Raw genomic sequence first — 21,795 nt, forward strand, 5'->3', positions numbered from 1 at the left:
CCTCTTTAGTCAGTAAAATTGACTTAATAAACCAAAGTGTAGAAAATTATATTTATCCCTATTAAATTTCATCTGATTAAATTCAGGCCCATGTTCTAGCTTGGAGATAACTTTTGAATCCTGCTTCTGTCATTCAAGATGTCATACTATTTTGGGGGCACTCCAATAGAGATGTTATTCCAAGTAGACAATGGACCATTAATAGCTTCTCCTTCAGCTGAGTATCTAACCCAGTCTAGCCCGTATGTCTCCATTCTGTTAAGAATAGCGTGAAAGATTTGGTCAAATGATTTGATAAGATCTAAGGAAAACATGACTATAATATTTCCCTAATCTACACAACTCAAAACAGAAATGAAGTTAGTCTATCATCACCTATTTTTGATAAAGAAATGCTAAATGTTTGTGGCCACTAATTCCTTTTCCTTTTAAGAAAATTCAATTTAAAAATTTAAATTTTTTTAAAATTAATTTTAAAATTAAATTAATTTATTAAATTAAAAAATTTTTAATTTAATTTATTTAACTTTTAAAATTTAATCATTGTATCTCTATCTGCTATTTTAATTAGCGATGCATTTCCCTGACCCAGTGGGTCATCCCTTGTAAGAAAATTGTAAAGAGGAAGAACAAAAAAAAGCAGTTCATCAAAACTAATACATATTGACCATGCCTCACAGTGTAGTCAAGATTCCACAGTCACAATCTCTCACCTCTGCAAAGAAGAAAAGAACGTATATTTTCTCAGTTCTCCTCTGGAACTAAACCTGATTGTGTAGGGAACCACTGAGAGCCACAACACCTGGTTATGATCCTTTTTTTTAATTTTCATTTTTCTAACATTCATTTTTAAAATTTGAGTTCCAAATTCTCTCCCTCCTCCAGTCCCCACCCACCCATTGGAAAGGCAATGATAGCATTATACATGTGAATTAATATAAAATATATTTCCATATAATCCAAGTTGCAAAAAAAAAGGAAGAAAACATAAAAAAAAAATTAAAGAATGTGAAAAAATATGCTTCAATTAGCACCTGAGAATTTATAGTCTTCTTTCTGGAAGTTTACACCATTTTTCATCATGAGTCCTTTGGAACTGTCATGGACAATCAATAATGTCATTATTGATCAGACTAAGTGTTTCACAATTGATCATGATCACAATATTACTGCTACTTTGTATGACATTCTCCTGGTTCTTCTTACTCTGCTTTGCATCAGTTTGCAAGAGTCTTCCCAAGTTTTGATGAAAACATCTTACTTGTCATTTCTTACACCACAAAAGTACTCCATCACATCACACACTACAGCTTCTTCAGTCATTCCCCAGCAGATGAGCATCTCCTCAGTTTCCAGTTCTTTGCCACCACAGAAAGAGCTGCTAGAAATATTTTTGTTCCTTTCCCTTTTTCCTTGATCTCTTTGGGCTACAGTCAGTCATGATAATAATCTAACATCTTATTTTGTTTTTTATTCTTTCAGTTTGCACTGCTGTAGTCACTATGTACATTGTTTTTCTGGTTCTACTCACTTCACTCTGCATCAACTCCTACTGCCTTTTCCAGACATTCACTAATCATCCCTTTAAAATACATTCTAATATTTTGGCAGGAATTAAAGTCACTGAGGGCAAGAGAAAAGATAAAGCACATTAATCTGAAGAAATGGTGGGGACAAATAAAGGTTTCTTTGAGGATCAGGGATACCTGGGTATATTGGAGGAAGAATAGAAGGAGCCAATGTATAAGGAGAAGATGGAGAGAATGAGAAAGGATGATTGAGAAGGCAAACTTCTGGAGGAGATGAGAAGAGAGAGAACTGGGGAAATAACACTAAGGGCTCTTTTTGTTTTTACAAAATATTAAGAAATAATTTTTGACTGTAATAGTCTGTAATCTTTGGTCTTACCAAAATAAAAAAAACCTTTGAAGAACTTCGTCAGTCTTTCTTGAATAAAAGACTTATCCAGGAGGTTAAAGAAGCAACATCCTAATCTGAAGCCCTGGCTTCACTTCATCAGTTTTCAGAATTGAAATTGATCAAATCAGTCAGTCAATGAGAATTTAGTAAGAGTTTACTATGTCCCAGGCACTATACTGAGCTCTGAGAACACAAAGAACAGCTCCTTCAAGGAACTTACATTCTAATAGGGAACATAGGCAAACAACTATGTGTGTGGTGGTGTTCAATGGTTTTCAGTAGTGTCCAACTTTTTATAAGTCCATTTGGGGTTTTCTTGGCAAAGACACTGGAGTGGTTTGACATTTCATTTTTCAGCTCATTTTACAGATAGGGAAACTGAGGCTAACAGGGTTAAGTGACTTGCCCAGGGTCGTACAACTAGTAAATCTCTGAGACTGTATTTGAACTCAAGGTCCTTCAGACTTCAGGACTGGCATTCTAACTACAGCACCACTTAGCTGTCCCTGAACAACTATGTATATACAAGAAATATATAGTGTAAATGGTAAGGAATCTCAGAGGGGATGCACTAATAGTAGGAGGGGAATTAAGCACTGGAAAAATGGAATTAGACCTGAGTCTTAAAGGAAGCCAAGAGGAAAAACACTCTAGATATGGAGTACAGTGCAAAGGTTGGGAGATGGAGTAGTATATGGAAGGATTACCAAGAAGGCCAGTGTCCCTGACTTACATAGTTCAATGGAGTGATTGTAAAGGACTTCCAGAAGACTAGAAAGATAGAAAAAGGCCAAGTAGGGGGCAGAGACAAGATGGCGGAGTAGAAAGATGGACCTGCTCTAGCTCTTCCCCCATAGCCCATAAAATATCTGTAAAAAATGACTCTAAACAAATTCTAGAGCAGCAGAAGCCACAAAATGACAGAGTGAAAGAGATTTCCAGCCCTAGTCAGCCTGGAAGGCCAAAAGGAAAGGTCTATGGCCTCAGAGTGGAGCACAGCCCAGCCTTGACCACAACCACAGCATGGACAGGACTGGAGCAGGCTTCAGGGCATGGAATCATGGGGAGCAGCTGCAGTTCCCAGATTTTTCAACAAATGAACACCAAAGATAGTTTCAAAGGTCAGTGAGAAAGCTCTTTCATCTCGGTGAGGTGAAAGTCCAGCCTCAGCCCTGGTCCCAGGGTGACTGTGGCAGCAGTGTCCACTTTTGGAGCCCTCAGCCTAAATATTCTGGGGGAATCAAGTGGCCAATGTGAGTCTCAGTCCTGAGTGGCAGTGAGGAGGAGCGCTGGCATGGTGGAGTTGGTGAAGGCTCTGGAGTGGGCAGAAAAGAGTGCTTGTGGTTGCTCCAAGACTAGAGTGCAGGGCAGGAGAGGAATAAACTCCTCTCCCTTGATTGTGCCACCTTGGAGGAACTGAGAACTTATAGGTCCATAGAGTATACCCTCCACTTGACAAAGGACTCAAAAGTCAAGTAACTGGCTGGGAAAATACCCAAAAAGGGGAAAAAAATAAGACGATAGAAGGTTACTTTCTTGGTGAAAAGATATTTTCTTCCATCCTTTCAGATGAGGAAGAACAAAGCGTACCATCAGAGGTAGATGTTAAGGCTTTTACATCCAAAACCTCCAAAAAAAATACATAATGGTCTCAGACCATGAAAGAACTCAAAAAGGATTTTGAAAATCAAGTAAGAGAGGTGGAGGAAAAACTGGGAAGAGAAATGAGAGCAATGCAAGAAAATCATGAAAAATGAGTCAACAGCTTGGTAAAGGAGACCCCCCCCAAAATGCTGAAGAAAATAACACCTTTAAAAATAGACTAACCCAAATGGTGAAAGGGGTCCAAAAAACCAAGGAGAAGAAGAATGCTTTAAAAAACAGAATCAGCCAAATGGAAAAGGAGATTCAAAAACTCACTGAAGAAAACAGTTCTTTAAAAATTATAATGGAGCAGATGGAAGCTAATGACTTTATGAGAAACCAAGAAATTACAAAACAAAACCAAAAGAATGAAAAAATAGAAGACAATGTGAAATATCTCATTGGAAAAACAACTGACCTGGAAAATAGATCCAGGAGAGATAATTTAAAAAGTATGGGACTACATGAAAACCATGATCAAAAAAAGGGCCTAGACATCATCTTCCAAGAAATTACCAAGGAAAATTGCCCTAATATTCTAGAACCAGAGGGTAAAATAGAAATGGAAAGAATTCACCAATCACTTCCTGAAAGAGATTCACAAAGGAAAACTCCAAGGAATATTGTAGCCAAATTTCAGAATTACCAGGTCAAAGAGAAAATATTACAAGCAGTCCGAAAGAAACAATTCAAGTATTGTGGAAATACAATCAGGATAACACAGGATTTAGCAGCTTCTACACTAAAGAACTGACAGGCTTGGAATATGATATTCCAAAGTAGATAGGATTCAAACCAAGAATCACCTACCCAGCAAAACTGTGTATAATATTTCAGGGGAAAAAATGGAATATCCATGAAATAGAGGACTTCCAAGTATTCTTGTTGAAAAGACCAGAACTGAATAGAAAATTTGACTTTCAAATACAAGAATCAAGAGAAACATGAAAAAAGTAAACAAGAAAGAGAAGGCTTAGGGAACTCATTAAAGTTGAACTGTTGATATTCCTACATGGAAAGATGTTGTTTGTAATTCATTAGACCTTTTTCAGTATTAGGGTAGTTAGAGGGAATATATATATATATATATATATATATATATGTATATATATATATATATATATATATATATTGGGTATATGGGTATGTATGTATGTGTATATTATATATGTGTAGGTATATATATATGTACATGTGTGTAAGTATATATGTATATATATAGGAGTAAGAGAAAGGGAGAGGTAGAATGTAGCAAATCATCTCACATAAAAGAGGGAAAAAAGAGGTTATAAAATGGAGGAGAAGAGCAGGGAGGTGAAAGAAAATAAGTGAACCTTACTCTCATGGGATTTGGCTTAAAGAGGAAATAACACACACTCAATTGGATATGGAAATCTATTTTACCTTGCAGGAAGGCAAGAGGGATGGGGATAGGAGAGGAAAGATAATAGAATGGACAGCAAATTGGGGAAAGGGATAATCAGAAGCAAACACTATTGTGGGAGGACAGATCAAGGGACAGAATGGAATAAATGAAGGGCAGGATAGGATAGAGGGAAATGTGGTTAGTCTTTTACAACATAACTATTATGGAAGTGCTTTGCATTGTTACACCTGTATGACCTATACTGAATTGCTTGCTTTCTCAATGAGGGTGGATGAGGAGAGAGGGAGAGAATATGGAACTCAAAGTTTTAAGAATGAATGTTAAAAATTGTTTTAGAATGCAACTGAAAATTAAGCTATACAGGCAACCGAGTATAGAAATCTATTTTGCCCTGCATGAAAATAGAGGGGAAGAGGGATGGAAGAAGGCTAGGTAATAAAAGAGAGGACAGACTGGAGGAAGGGGTGGATGGGGTGCATGCTGTCCTGGGGTAAGGAATGAGGAGAGATGGGGAGAAAATTTTGAATCCAAATTCTTGTGGAAGTGAATGTTAAGAATAGAAAAATAAATAAATTATATATTTTTTAAAAAGGCCAAGTTGTGAAAGGCTTTACTATTCCTTAAAACTAAAATTAGAGAGCAAGACTTCTGCTTTGTGACAAGACTAACAGTAGGAACGTCGTCTGATGAATCCAATTAAGAGAAATATTTCTTTGTTCACCTTTGACCAGTTTGAAAGAGAGTGGTTCTCTCTTAGAGAGAGGGGTTCATGATGAGGGATTGATTTCAGGAAGATATTTCTCTAGGGATGCTCCTATATTCATATTACATATTAGCTATTAGCAAAAAATTTAAACAAACATTAATTCTATACCCTGTATTACATCATGTGGAATTTTCAGCTTTTGTTTCCTAAGGACTATGAAATCTAAGCTGATAGTGAATAAGAGAAAATTCCAATGAAGAGGGGTGGAACTCTGCCCATTCAGACTGTTCTCCATGCAGAAATGCTTGTAAATATTAAAAAGTTCTCCCTGACAGACTTTGGCTAAAATACAAAGTACAGAGTTTTTCACTCTCTAAACCAAGAGCACAAGAATGCCATCAGGTTGCAGTGGAAAGAGTGGACTTGGATCAGAGGTCCTGAGTTTGAGTCCTCCCTCTGCCATTTATTATATATGTGAACACAGGGAAGTCATGTGACCTTTCTAGGCTCAGCTCTTTGTCTGACAACTGAGGGATTTGGACCAGATGGCCTGAGGTATAATTCTACAGATGACCTTGGCAAAGAGACCCACCTATTTATCAGAAATTGGTGTGAAAGAGGCAACAAGAGATGCGGAAGAAGGGTGGTGAGATGTGGAGTAGAAAGGGAGAGCTTAATGACTGGCCTTTATTCTTAGTAGACTAATAGAGATACTCTGCTGAGACAGAGGGTAGAGGAAGTGTTTCAAGGCGAATATGGAGAGAAGAAATTTAGGACAGCTACGAAGGAGAATGAAGCAGAGGACCTCATCACACTCCTAGGCAATTTGCCCTTGATTTTGGCCTTGACAGTGGAGAGAGAGCTTTAACACCGAGACTAAAAAGTCTTATTGAAGTGTGAGCTATAATTAACACTATTAAACTAGGAAAAACAGGCTGGAAGGGTTCTGATTTCTGCTTGGCCTCAGAAAGGTAGAACTAAAATCAAGGAATGCTAGAGAGGAAAATTAAGCCTTTTTGAAAGAAAGCATGTTTGATAAAGCAAGGAGCCAAGATGATGGAGTAGAGAAACATTCAGCTGAGCTCTCCCAAATTCCCCTCCAAATAACTCTAAAATTATGCCTCAAACCAAATTCTGGAGTGGCAAAACCAACAAAAAGTCAGGTGAAACAATTTTGCAGTCTAAAGCAAGTTAGTAGGTCAACAGGAAAGATCTGTCTCACCAGGATGGTGGTAGTGGTGGAGGGGTAGAGCAAAGAGCAGTCCTTAGAACACAGACTCTGCCTCTGTAAGCCAGCAGTGGACCTTGGAAGTGGGTGCATTAGCTACAGTAGCAGTTTTGGGAGCCCTCAGCCTGTTGCAGCAATGGTGGTAGTGAGGGAGGTAAGAGGTGGAATAACTGGTTGGCAGGAGATTACAGGGTACCTTTTGCTAGGACTAGGTTTAGGGTTCTATTGTATTGCCCTTACACAGTTCCCAGTTACAGTCCCAGGGCCAAAAGGAGCAATAGCAGTTGTGGTCTCAGGAGAACAGAGGCCCTGGTCAAGGTTCTAGAGTGGAGAGGAGTGCTTGTGGACACTCACAAGGGAGTGACTCTCCTCAAGACTGAGGGGAGAACCAGCAATTGCTATTGCAGGAAAACAATGGCTCTGGTCACAGACACAGGCCCTGGAGAAGTGGCAACGGGGGAACAAAATCTCTTTCCTGGGTAAAGGCCAGATCACAGACAAGAAGAGCAGTGTCTACACATCTCCTTGGAGCACACCACCTTGGAGGAACCAAAAACCTACAGATCCCTTAGAGCTAGCTCTGAAGACAACAGCAAGAAAGGCCCAAGATAAGGACAGTATGCCTTCCACCCTAGGAGCAGAGTCCAAATTTAACACAAAGTTAAAAGTCAAGAAATAGACTAGAAAATGACCAAACAACAACAGCAAAAATAACCTGACCATAATAAATTAATATGGTGACCAGGAAGAACAAGACACAAACCTAGAAGAAGATAAAGATTTGCTATAAGCAAAGCCTTAAAGAAAAATTGGGGGGAAGTAGTGTGGAGCGAAAATGGCAGAGTAACAGTACAGACTTTCTAGAGTGCTTCCACCAAGCCCAGCCAAATACCTGTAAAAAATAGCTCTAAACAAATTCTGGAGCTTCAGAACCCACAGAATGATGGAGTGAAGCAAATCTCCAGCCCAAGACAGCCTGGAAGGTCACAGGGAAGTGGTTATCATGCCACTCTGGGGGCAGGGCGCAGTTTAGCGTGGGCTGTGAGTGCACAGAGGGGACCTGGCAGACCTTGAAGAGACTGAATCTCTGACACCTGTGGTGGTTTCCAGACTTCTTGACCCCAAAAAGCTGAAGATAAATTGGAAAGCCAGTGGGAAAAGCCTGTGAGACCAGTGCAGGAGAGTAGAGTGCTCTGGTCCCAGCCCCAGGGTGTCTGAGGGGGGAGGGGGCAGAGGAACCCACCTGGCAGCCACAGCAGCAGCAGGGGCAGCAGCAACCACTGTTTCTGGAGCTCTAGGTCCACAGATTGTGGGGGGACTGACAGGCTGACAATACATCTCCTACCCCCACTGGAAGCAGAGAACTACTTTGACAAAGAGCTCAAAAGTCAAGTAAATGCTTGTGGAAATGAATGAAAATCAGAAAAAGAATTAGACTACAGAATACTACTTTGGTGATGAGGAAGACCAAAGCATGCAAACAGAAGAAAACAAAGTCAAAGCTCCTTCATCCAAAGCCTCCAAGAAAAATATGAATTGGTCTCAGGCCATGGAAGAGCTCAAAAAGAATTTTGAAAAACAAGTAAGAGAAATGGAGCAAAAATTGGGAAGAGAAATGAGAGTGATGCAAGAAAATCATTAAAAATGAGTCAACTGCTTGCTAAAGGAGACCCAAAAAATGCTGAAGAAAATAACACCTTAAAAAATAGACTAACTGAACTGGCAAAAGAGATCCAAAAAGACAATGAGGAGAAGAGTGCCCTAAAAAGCAAACTTGGCCAGATGGAAAAAGAGCACCAAAAGCTCACTGAAGAAAATAATTCCTTAAAGATTAGAATGAAGCAGACGGAAGCTAATGATGTTATGAAAAATCAAGAAGTTATAAAGCAAAACCAAAGGAATGAAAACATAGCAGACAATGGGAAATATCTCACTGGAAAAACAACAGACCTGGAAAACAGCTCCAGGACAGACAATTTAAAAATTATGGGACTACCTGAAAGCCATGATCAAAAAAAGAGCCTAGGCATCATCTTTCAAGAAATTATCAAAAAGAGCGGAGGACCTGTCACCTGCTGCCCCGCGGCGGCCGGAACCTGCCCGTTACAGCAGAGGAAACTGAGGCAGGCCGAGGCGGCGAAACCTCCCACTCCGGTCTGGGCCGCTATGGCCAACTATAGTACCTACAGTCAAGCTGCAGCCCAGCAGGGCTACAGTGCTTATGCAGCCCAGCCAGCTCAAGGATACGCACAGACCACCCAGGCATATGGGCAACAGAGTTATGGAACCTATGGGCAACCTACTGATGTCAGCTACACACAGGCTCAGACAACAGCAACATACGGGCAGACTGCATACGCGACCTCTTACGGACAACCTCCGACAGGTTATACTACACCAACTGCACCTCAAGCTTACAGTCAGCCTGTCCAAGGATATGGGACAGGGGCCTATGATACCACCACTGCTACAGTTACGACCACCCAGGCGTCCTACACAGCACAGTCTGCATATGGCACCCAGCCTGCTTACCCTACCTACGGGCAGCAGCCAGCAACTGCCGCACCTGCAAGACCCCAGGATGGTAGCAAGCCTGCTGAGACTAGTCAGCCTCAATCTAGTACAGCAGGCTACAGCCAACCCAGCCTAGGATACGGACAAAGCAACAACAGTTACTCACAGGTGCCCGGCAGCTATCCCATGCAGCCAGTCACCGCGCCACCCTCCTATCCTCCAACAAGCTATTCCTCTACCCAGCCGACTAGTTACGATCAGAGCAGTTACTCCCAGCAGAATACCTATGGGCAGCAAAGCAGCTATGGACAGCAGAGTAGCTATGGTCAACAGAGCAGCTATGGGCAGCAGCCCCCCACTAGTTATCCCCCCCAAACTGGATCCTACAGCCAGGCTCCAAGTCAATATAGCCAGCAGAGCAGCAGCTACCGGCAGCAGAGTGCGTTCCGGCAGGACCATCCCAGTAGCATGGGTGTATATGGGCAGGAGTCTGGAGGCTTTTCCGGACCTGGAGAAAACCGGAGCATGAGTGGCCCTGATAACCGGGGCAGGGGAAGAGGGGGATTTGATCGTGGAGGCATGAGCAGAGGTGGGCGGGGAGGAGGAGGAGGAGGACGCGGTGGAATGGGGACCTATGGAAGAAGGACCAGACCCTGACTTAGGTAACTTGGACTCCTTGGGCCTGTTTCTGCTCTCCTTCATCGTGTAGGATTTAGTGGCATGGCCCACCTGTAGATCCAGATGAAGACTCAGAAAACAGTGCAATTTATGTACAGGGACTGAATGACAATGTGACTGTCGATGAGCTGGCAGACTTTTTCAAACAGTGTGGAGTTGTCAAGATGAACAAAAGGACTGGGCAGCCGATGATAAATATTTACTTAGACAAGGAAACCGGAAAACCAAAAGGAGATGCCACCGTATCCTACGACGACCCACCTACTGCAAAGGCTGCAGTAGAATGGTTTGATGGGAAGGACTTCCAAGGGAGCAAACTCAAAGTGTCTCTTGCTCGGAAGAAACCTCCAATGAACAACATGCGAGGCAGCATGCCACCCCGTGAAGGCAGAGGGATGCCTCCTCCTCTCCGAGGAGGCCCTGGAGGGCCAGGAGGGCCAGGAGGTTCCATGGGTCGAATGGGCGGCAGAGGAGGAGACAGGGGAGGTTTTCCACCAAGAGGACCCAGGGGTTCCCGAGGAAACCCTTCAGGAGGCGGAAATGTCCAGCACAGAGCAGGAGATTGGCAGTGCCCTAATCCAGGCTGTGGAAACCAGAATTTTGCCTGGAGAACAGAGTGTAATCAGTGTAAGGCCCCTAAGCCAGAGGGATTTCTTCCACCACCCTTCCCACCTCCAGGTGGTGACCGTGGCAGAGGTGGCCCCGGTGGCATGAGGGGTGGCAGAGGTGGCCTCATGGACCGTGGAGGGCCGGGCGGCATGTTCAGAGGAGGCCGAGGTGGAGACAGAGGTGGCTTCCGGGGAGGCCGAGGGATGGATCGAGGAGGCTTTGGTGGTGGAAGAAGAGGAGGACCTGGAGGTCCTCCCGGGCCTCTCATGGAACAGATGGGAGGCAGAAGAGGCGGGCGCGGAGGACCCGGAAAAATGGATAAAGGCGAGCACCGTCAGGAGCACAGAGACCGGCCCTACTAGACGTAGAAACCCCGAAGAGCTGCATTTACTACCAGATTTATTTTTTAAACCAGAAAATGTTTTAAATTTATAATTCCATATTTATAATGTTGGCCACAACATTATGATTATTCCTTGTCTGTACTTTAGTATTTTTCACCATTTGTGGAGAAACATTAAAACAAGTTAAATGGTAGTGCCCTGAGTTTCTTTTCCTTCTTTTAAGATGGTTGTTTAACAAAGACTAATAAACCAATGAGAAACCGTTGTTGTGAGCATGCTCAGATATCCTTGTGTGGAGACCAGAAGGAGAACTAACTATAACAATGTTAATGGTTGTGATGTTTTTTTTTTTAAATAAAATTCCAAATGTTTATAAACGTAAAAAAAAAAAAAAAAAAAAGAAATTATCAAAAAACTACCCTGATATTCTAGAACCAGAAGGTCTTCATGAAAGAGATGTGAAAAGAAAAACTCCTAGGAATATTGTAGCCAAATTCCAGAGTTTCCAGGTCAAGGAGAAAATAATGCAAGCAGTCAGAAAGAAACAATTCGAGTATTCTGGAAATACAATCAAGATAACACAAGCTCTAGCAGCTTCTACATTAAGGGATCTCAGGGCTTGGAATGTGATATTCCAGAAGTCAAAAGAGCTAGGATTAAAACCAAGAATCACTTACCCAGGAAAACTGAGTATAATACTTCAGGTGGAAAAATGGTCATTCAATGAAATAGAGTACTTTCAAGCATTCTTGATGAAAAGGCCAGAACTAAATAGAAAATTGGACTTTCAAACACAAGAATCAAGAGAAGCATGACAAGGTAAATAGGAAAGAGAACTCCTAAGGCACTTACTAAAGTTGAACTATATACATTCCTACATGGAAAGATAATATTTGTAACTCTTGAGATTTTCTCAGTATTTGGGTAGTTAGAGAGATTATATACATATAGACAGAGAGCACAGGGTCAGTTGAATAGGAATGGATGACGTCTAAAAAAATAAAATTAAGGGGTGAGAGAGGAATATATTGGGAGGAGAAAGGGAGAAATGGAATGAGGTAAATTGTCTCTCATAAAAGAGCCAAGAAAAAGCTTTTTCAATGGAGGAGAAAAGAGGGAAGGTGAAAGGGAAAAAGCGAAGCTTACTCTCATCACATTTGGCTTAAAGAGGGAATAATATGTACACCCAATTTGGTGTGAAAATCTATCTTACACTACAGAAAAGTAGGGGAGAGGGGATAAGTGGAATATGGGAAGGATGATAGAAGGGAGGGCAAATGGGAGGAGAGGGTAATTAGAAGAAAACACTTTTGTGGAAGGACAAGGTCAAAAGAGAGAATAGAATAAATAGGGGCAGGACAGGATGGAGGGAAATATAGTTAGTCTTTCACAATATGACTTTTATGGAAGTCTTTTGCACAGCTTCACATATATAACCTATATTGAATTGCTTGCCTTCTCAGTGGGGATGGATGGGGAGGGAGGAAGGAAGAGAAGTTGGAACTCAAAGTTTTAAACACAAATGTTAAAAATTGTTTTTACATGCAACTGGGAAATAAGAAATACAGATAATGGGGTATAGAAACCTATCTTGCCCTACAAGAAAATAGAGGAGATGAGATAAGGGAAGGGAGAGATGTGATAGAAGGGAGGGCAGTTTGGGGGAAGGGGTAATCAGAATGCATGGTGTCTTGGCATGTGGGAGGGGAAAGATGGGGAGAAGATTTGGAAGTCAAAATCTTTTGGAAATGAATGTCAAAAACTTAAAATAAATAAATAATTAATTAAAAAAAAATAAGTTAGTTTTTTAAAAAAGAAAAATTTGAAATGGATTCAGATCCAACCAGAACTCGCAGAATTGCTCAAAAAAGATTTTAAAAATCAAACAAGATAGGTAGAGGAACATTTGGGAAAAGAAATGAGAGTGATACAAGAAAATTATGAAAAGATAGTCAATAGCTTGGTAAGGGGGGCACAAAAATCCACTGAAGAGAAGAACTCCTTAGAAATTAGAATTGGGCAAATAGCAGCTAATGATTCCACTAGACACCAAGAGATAAATAAAACAAAATTTAAAAGATGAAAAAATAAAAGAAAATGTGAAATACTCATTAGAAAGACAACTGACCTGAATATCAGATCAAGGAGAGATGATTTAAGTATTATTTTACTACATGAGAGTCATGATAAAAAAAAAAAAAAAGAGCCTAAACATCAAGGGAAACTGTCCTGATATCTAAAACCAGAGAGTAAAATAGGAATGGAAAGAATCCACTGATCACCTTCTGAAAGAGATCCCCTAATGGAAACTCCCAGAAATATTATAGCCAAATTCTAGAGCTCCCATGTCAAGGAGAAAATATTGCAAGTAGCTAGAAAGAAACAATTCAAATCATTTGAAGCCACAGTCAGGATAACACAAGATTTAGCAGCTTCCACATTAAAGGATCAATGGGCTTGGGATATGATATTTTGAAAGGGAAAGAGACTAAAATTATAACCAAGATAACCTATCCAACAAAACTGAGCATAATTCTTCAGAAGAAAAAAATGAAGATTTAAGGAAATAAAGGATTTTCAAGAATTACTGATAAAAAGACCAGAGCTGAATGAAAATTTGACTATCAAACATGAGATTCAAGAGAAGCATAAAAAAGGTATAAATGAAAGAGAAATCATAAGGTAATCAATAAAGGTAAAATGTTTACTTTCCTATATGGGAAGATGATAATTGTAACTTCTAAGAACTTTATCTTTATTAGGGAAGTTACCAGATCTAAAACTGTATTACACAGCAGTAATCATAAAAAATCATCAAAATGGCAATTAGGTGGTGCAGTGGATGGTGGACAAGGCCTGCAGTCAGGAAGACTTGAGTTCAAATCTGGCAAGTCACATAACCCTGTTTGCCTCAGTTTCCTCATCTGTAAAATGAGCTGGAGAAGGAAGTGGCAAGCCACTCTAGAATCTTCACCAAGAAAACCCCCATATGGGGTCATGAAGATTTGGACATAATTGAAATGACTGAACAACAACAAATTATCAAACCAATTTGGTGCTGGTTAAGAAATAGAATAGTAGACCAGTGGAATAGACCAGGTACACAATACACAGTAGTAAATGACAATAGTAATCAAGTGTTTGACAAATCCAAAGATTCAAGATTTTGGGACAAGAAATCACTATTTGACAAAAAGTGCTGGGAAAAGCAGAAAGCAGTTTGACAGATATAGACCAACATCTCACATCACATGCCATGATAAGGTCAAAATGGGAACATGATTTAAACATAAAGGGTGATATCACAAGCAAATTAGGGGAAAATGGAATTATTTTACCTGTCAGATTTATGGATAAGGGAAGAATTTATGACCAAACAAGATATAGAGAGCATTACAGGATATAAAATAGATAATTTTTATCACATCAAATCACAAAGGCTTTGCACAAATAAAACCAATGTAGCCAAGATTAGAAGGAAAGCAAGAAATTTGGGAATTATTTTTATAACAAGTGTCTCTGATAAAGGTCTCATTTCCCAAGTATATAGAAAGCAGTCAATTTTATGAGAATACAAATCATTCCTCAATTGATGAATGTTCAAAACATATGAATAGTTTTTATAAGAAACCAAAGATAGCTATAGTCATATGAAAAATTATCTAAATCACAATCAGAGAAATGAAAATTAAAACAACTCTGAAGTTCCACCTCACACCTATCAGATTGGTTAATATGACAGAAAAGGAAAATGACAAATGTTGGAGGGAATGTGGAAAAATTGGGACTCTAATGCACTGTTGAGTAGCTAGGTGGTGCAGTGGATAGAGTGCTGGACCTGAAGTCAGGAAGAACTGAGTTCTAAATCTAACCTCAGACACTTACTAGCTGTGTGACCCAAAACAAGTCACTTAACTATGTTTGCCTCAGTTTCCTCATTGGTAAAATGAGCTGGAGAAGGAAATGGAAAACCACTCTAATATCTTTGCAAAGAAAACCCCAAATGAAAAATCAGACACAACTGAAAAACAACTAAACAACAAATGCATTGTTGGTGGAGTTGTGAAGTGATCCAACCGTTCTAGGGAGCAATTTGGAACTAAGGCCAAAGAACTATAAATCTGTTCATATCCATTGACCCAGCAATACCACTATCAGGTCTATACACCAAAGAGAGGAAAGGAAAAGGAAAAGGACCTATATGTACAAAAATATTTACATCAGATCTTTTATAGTGGCAAAGAACTGGAAATTAAGGGGATGCCATAAATTGGGGAATGACTGAACAAACTGTGGTATAAGGTTGGGATGAAATACTATTGTGCTATAAGATATGCTGAGCAGAATGCTTTTGGAAAAACCTGGGAAGACTTTCATGGACTGATACATAGTAAAATAAGCAGAATCAGGAGAACATTGTGCACAGTAACAGCAATATTGTATGATGGTCAACTGTGAATGACTTAGGTATTTTCAGCAATACAATGATCCAAGATAATTCTGAAGAATTTATGATAAAAAAATGCTATGTACCTCCAGAGAAAGAACCAGTGGAGTCTAAATGCAGATAGAAGCATGTTTTTTAAACCTTTACTTATTATTCTGAGGGGGTACAGTCTGGTCTGTATTTTCTTTTGCAACATGACTAATGTGAAAATGTTTTGCATGACTCTACAGATACAATCTATGTCAGATTGCTTGCCTTCTCAAGAAGAGCAGAGGGAGAGAATTTGGAACTAAAAATTTTTTTTAAAAATTTAAAAAATTTTTGTTTATATGTTTGAGAAAAACAATTACAAATTGTAAAAGAATGGAAGAAAGGGAGAGAGAGAGAAAGAAAGCACTTTTCATCAATTAGAGCTGTCCAATAGGTTTTCCTCACAGGGAACTTCTTTCTCCATTACTGGAGGTTTTCAAGCCTTCCAGTTTTGGATTTCCAGTGGAAAGTATATATGTAGATAGGTTGGCTAAATGTGGCTCGTGGGAAGCATGGATAGATTTCTCAGAAACTGTTTCACTTTTCTCTATGGGGTACTGGGGTTTTCTTCCTTGAGGAAAACCTGAGACAGGAAGGACAATGGTTGGTTTCTTGAGTTCCTTCCCCTGCCTATGTATAAGAGGGGTGTTGGTCAAGAATTGCATCTATCTTCTCCTACCCCATATATCAATGGTCTTGGAGTATGAGTCTGGTTTAGAACAAAAACCAATGACCAGGTCTCTGTTGCTGTTCATCTTTTGTTCTCAAAGAGGACCAATGACATCATGAAAATGATATCTTCACTTGCAAGTGAACAGAATTTAAGTGAGGCAGAGCTGCTCATAGTCAACAACCTTACTCTTTCCTCCAGAGTCACTGGAGTCCAGGGGCAAGACAAGAGTCAAGATGAGTGGTGATGGCCTCATTAGGTCTCTAACTCTTAAAGGGAAGGGCAGCCCCAAGCTTCTAAACTCTGGCTTGGTCCCTCCTACCAAATAGCAAATAAGAAGTAAATCCATTCATCTAAGAGAACAGAAATCAGAGATATTATACAGATTGGCAGAAGATGTATTAGATGAATAAAGTGAGTGAACTCTACAGCTGTGAGTGAGATATCTGAGCTCAAGCCAGGAAAAAATCCCTGATCTCACCAAAGGGGAAATTTCCTGAAGTATCTAAGCTGCGTGTGTGTTCGTCCTTCATTGCCAAAGAAGATTATGCCATCAGAAACATAATGATATGACTTGCACTTGACTTTGTTTTGAGTGAGGGAGGGCTGTGCAGGTCATCAGCCTCACTTCTCCTCCAGAACCATCTGGATCCAGTGACCAGATATTCGTCAGGATAACTGGAGATGACCCAGGATGAGGCAATTGGGGTTAAATGACTTGCCCAAGGTCATACAGCTAGTGAGTGTCAAGTGTCTGAGGTAAGATTTGAACTCAGATCCTCCTGACTCCTGCACTGGTGCTCTATCCACTGTACCACCTAGCTGCCTACTTCTAAGCTAATAATGTGTTAAGGAACAAGCTTCCCCTATATGTCTGCAACTTCCAAAGTCTTGCCTTTTGCTTCTTCTGAAGAATTCTTGAACCACCTCTAGAACCATCTCTGCCCCTTATGTTGGTCCTCTGATTGCCTTGCATTCAGTATTCTCTCCAGCAATTCTGAGTCAAATCTCCTAGCACACAGCTGCATTTAAATGTACGAGGTGTAGGTGAAAGCCCAGTAACATATGTTTTAAATCTTTCTGTACTCACTCTCTCAAGGCCAAAAAGAGAGCCAATAAGAATTATGCCAAGAATGGAAACAATGAGGAAATTAACAACGTCTCAAGTCTTTGAGAAACCAGGTGATGGGCCTGGTTGCATGGTCCCAACTCTGGGTTGCCATGGCTATTGTGGGTTTCTGGATCTGAATTTTGTGTATTTGCTACAGAAAGATGGTTGTGGGGAGAGCATGTACCACATAACTGAGGAAAAGAGTGGATAATAGATGGGATAATAGAGAATGGAATCAGTCCTGCCTCAGACATTGACTAGTTGTTTGTCCATGGGCAAGTCACTTTAGCTTCCTCAGCCTTGTTTCTCCCTTGGTAAAATGGAAGTGATACATGTATAATCAATATCATATTGCTTGCTGTCTCAAGGGGTGAGAGAGAGTTGGGAGGGAGGAAGAGAGGAAGGGATAGAATTTGGAACTCAAGGTATTAAAAATGAGTGTTAAAATTTTTATATATAAATGGGGAATATTTAATGAAATAAAAATATATTTTAAAATGGAGATCCTAATCATAGCACCTACTCTACAAGGCTGTTGTGAAATGAGGCATTGACATGTTTTGTAAACCTTAAACTGTATGTGTTCGTTTTGTTATTATTATGTGGGTGATTAAAAGCAAATGGGATGAAGTGAAGAATGAAACATGGTAATCCCAGAAGCAGATGAACAGAAAGAGATATATAATAACATTCCCCTCAGACTGCAGCCCAGTGTGTGATACATAGCAGACACTTAATAAACGTTGGTTGAATTGATTGACTACTGTAGCTTTCCCAAAGATACCTTCTGTGGGTCTACGGAAAATGAGCTTATATCCAAACACCCTTATTCAATTACAAAAATCAACTATTTTCCCCCCACACCATGGATGATCAAACACAAAAAGCACTGACATTGACTATTTCTACATAAAAATGAGCAGAATGAAATGGCAAATCCTAGGTAGCAGGCCTGGGTATTGAGCTTTGGTTTGCCAGCATCTCCAGCACTCAGGGCTTGGCACGTGAAGAAAGTTAGCCCCACACATGGACACATCCTTACTGAGAGGAAGAAGGTCAGGAGGGAGACAGGACTCACTCGATCCTTTCTGAGGAAAACTGGGTGGCCTTAGAACAGGCAGCATTGCCAAGGAATATGTGTAATCTCTTTCCTAGGAAGGGAGGCTTAGAGGCTTTAATCTCTTTGATGGGGAAGAAGGTATTTTTCAAAATGAAAAAGATTCTCCTCCACTTGGGCTAACTGGGAACAAAAGGTTGAAAGAGCCACACACCAACTGGGGTGGTCATTCCAGGACCCCCTGGGGAAGGACATTTGTCTCTTGCTTCTGACAGCTGGAATTCCCCACTGGAAGTAGAACTAGAAAGCCCAGACCTCTTCGGAGAACCCCTAGGCTGGGAGATAGGACCCCCGAGTCTCCCTCCTGCTTCCCCTGCCTGGCCTTTCCTTCCATGACCTTGGGTGAGAGTCAATGAGTGAGCTGGCACCAGTTTTTGCTTCCCTGGCCCAACATGCCTCTCCTCCCCTCCTCCCCCACCCCCCACCTCCCTCCTTGATTTTCTCATGTGCACCAGAATAAAGCCTGGCCAGTTTGTTCCCTGTCACTGGACAAGTTGTACTCATTCTAGCCCCTGGACTGTCCCGGCTCCACACAGAGGTGTGATGGGAAACTCAGGGCTGATTCTGCAAGTAATTATTGGAAGGCCACTTTCTGTAGGTGAGGAGGGGCCTGGGGGGAGGGGATGGATTGGGGGGAGGGGTCAGGATATCTTGGCCAATGGTGCTTTTGTTCCAACTGGTCCCAGAGAGATTGTGCTGGTATCTTGATCTCTTCTCACTGGGACTGTATCTATTATATTAGCTGAGTTCATACTGAAGTCAGGGATCCTAAGGATGCCCCCTCCAAAGGTTTCTGAGTGTCTTGAGCACCTGAATTGTTCTGTTGAAAGAGGCCTATTGCAATAGGGTATTCCAGGGTAAAGGAGGAATGTTTTGCTTTGGAAAATAGAACTCACCCTTTTTGTGGCTCTAAAATAATAGGATCACTAGAAAGAACCCTAGTGGTCTTCCAATCCAACCCCTTTATTTTATAGAGGAGGAAACTGAGGCCCAGAGAGATTGTGACTTGCCCAAGGTCATAGTTACTAAGTGACAGGGTAAGAACTTGAACCCAAGCCTTCTCACTACAAATCCAGCCCTAGAGCTAATGCATTCCTTTGGGAAATGGGAGGCAGAGGATCCCTTCATCCCCCAAAGGGAAAGAGCTCACTGACTTCCCAGGTGCCCAGGCCTGAGGATCTCTAGGCCCCTGGTGTTGTCCTAGGTGTCCCACCACCTCCAACACACACGCAGATACACTATACACCAACCATGACCATTCCCCTATCCCTCACAGGCTGGAACCTAAGCCCAAAGGAGAATGGGAGTCAAATGTTCAAGCCCCCAGGCCTTCCTTCTATACTTGCTGCTGTTATGGAAACCAGGCTGGTCGCTGGGAGCTCAGGACATGTGGTCAGCGGTGACTAGAGATTGTGTATTTGTGAAGAAGGGGGGCAGGATGTGGAGGTAGTGAGCTGTTTCCAAGGCTGTTTATTGGTAGTCACGCCAAATGTAGATGGTGGTAAGGTCAGCAAGGAAAAAAACTGTTTATTGCTTGTGAATTCCTGCTGGGGCTCCTCCCTGGCTGAACTAGAGAAACCAAGGCATTTGGGAAGAGGCTACATAGCCCCCACCCCTGCTAAAAGAGTCCCTAAAGATCATCTAGCTCAAATTCTTCTGGCTATTAGGTTCCCCAGGGGGCTGGGGCGGGGAGAGGGGGAGGGGGAAGGGGGGGGGTGACCCTTTGAAATCTCACAAATGTTCTCAAGACCACACTAACTCAAGCTGTGAAATAGCATACCAGACAATTGGTATGCCTCTATCCAATGCAGAAATCCTCTCTGCATTCCTAAAAGGTTATCATTCAATCTGCCTTTGACTTGAGTTTACTACCTTTTGGAAGGGAAGCCTGTTTTTCTTACTTTTTTCAATGTGGGAGTGAAAAGAGATTGGGGAATGGGGGGTGGGGATGAGGATTGGGACAGGGTAGCAAAAAGAAGAGAAAAGAGAAGAACAGAAAAGAAAAGAAGAAAGGGTCATTGAGACACTTTTTTCAAAAAATGCAGAGAAAAAGACCAAAGGCTTAGAGGGGAGACCAGACAAACAGGACAGCTTTGAAAGCTACACAGGTTTATCTTATGATATACCTTTTTTTTTAAAGCAAACTCTATGGAATAGAGACTTGCAGTTTCATATACAAACTTCTGATTCTGTACTATATATATGCAAATGCATGTTTTATTTGTTGTCTGTTAGGTTCAGAATAAAAACAAAATTTTAGAAAAAGAAAAAAATGTGTTCATAGAGTCAGACATTTAGAGTCTTAGAGATCAACCCTCTCATTTTACAGATGAGGACCCTGAGGCTTCCCTCTGAGATTACCTTTCATCTTGGTATATATTTTCATCCTGATGAATATCTGGTCACTGGATTCAGATGGCTCTGGAGGAGAAGTGAGGCTGGTGACCTGCACAGCCCTCCCTCACTCAAAACAAATCAAGTGCAAGTCATGTCATTATTTCTCTGATGGCATGGTCTTCTTCGGCAACAAAGGATGAACACACACATATATTTTATATGGACACAGTTGTTTGTATGTTGCCTCCCCCGTTAGAATTAGTTCCTTGAGGGCAGGGGCTGCTTGCTCCTCACTTAGCACAGTGCCTGGCACATACTAAACTACTAAGAAATGCTTTTAGACTAAGTGACTTACCCAAAGTTACACAGCTTATAAGAGGCAGAACTGGTATTCAAACTCAGATCTGGTAACTAAAAATCCAGTATTGCAGTTACAGTGGCAGACCTGGAGTCAGGAAGACTCAAATTCAAATGTCACTTCAGATACTTACTTGTGTGACCCTGGGCAAGTCTCTTAACCCTTGTGTGCCTCAGTTTCCTCATCTGTAAAATGGTGATATTACTAAATAGCATCTACTTCTAGAGTTTTGGTGAGGATCAAATGAGACGATAATAGTAAGGTGCTTAGCACAGCAATGCCTGGTAAACAGTGAACACCATAGAAATGTCAGCTGTTATTATTATTACCATAATTGATAGAAATTTCTTGATGTTAAGCCCTATCCTTATCTCCCCTCACCCCACAGCCATTCAGAATCAAACAGATCAATCCTCCTTACATGTCTGAAACAATATCAAACAAAATTTTAAAGAAGATATTTGAAGACCCTTCTCCCTCTTTCCCCCACGTTTTCTCTTCTCTTGGCTAAAGGTCCACGATTCTTACAACTGTTTCTTAAAGGACTCCATCTCCAATCCGTGTCCTCCCTGTTCTGGTCACCCAGGACCCACCTGAGGTTGCCAAGTTCTTTCTTCAGCCATATGCCCCAGAACTAAGGATTTCAGCTGCAGTATTTGTAGCCCAAAACTTCACCTCTTACTCCCCCTCTGACC

General features: G+C 41.1%; 1 protein-coding gene across 1 annotated transcript; it reads left to right on the forward strand.

The window, feature by feature from the left end:
• The first annotated feature begins 8,948 nt into the window (after positions 1-8,948).
• On the forward strand, positions 8,949-11,434 carry LOC140528777 (RNA-binding protein EWS-like). Its single transcript, XM_072646923.1, is given in 2 exon segments — positions 8,949-10,083; positions 10,116-11,434. Coding segments are annotated over 2 exon segments (1,965 nt in total). The 5' UTR covers positions 8,949-9,051; the 3' UTR covers positions 11,049-11,434.
• Positions 11,435-21,795: the final 10,361 nt, after the last annotated feature.

The sequence above is a fragment of the Notamacropus eugenii genome, chromosome 2 (genome assembly GCF_028372415.1).
Source record: "Notamacropus eugenii isolate mMacEug1 chromosome 2, mMacEug1.pri_v2, whole genome shotgun sequence".
In the NCBI taxonomy this organism is placed as follows: Eukaryota; Metazoa; Chordata; class Mammalia; order Diprotodontia; family Macropodidae; genus Notamacropus; species Notamacropus eugenii.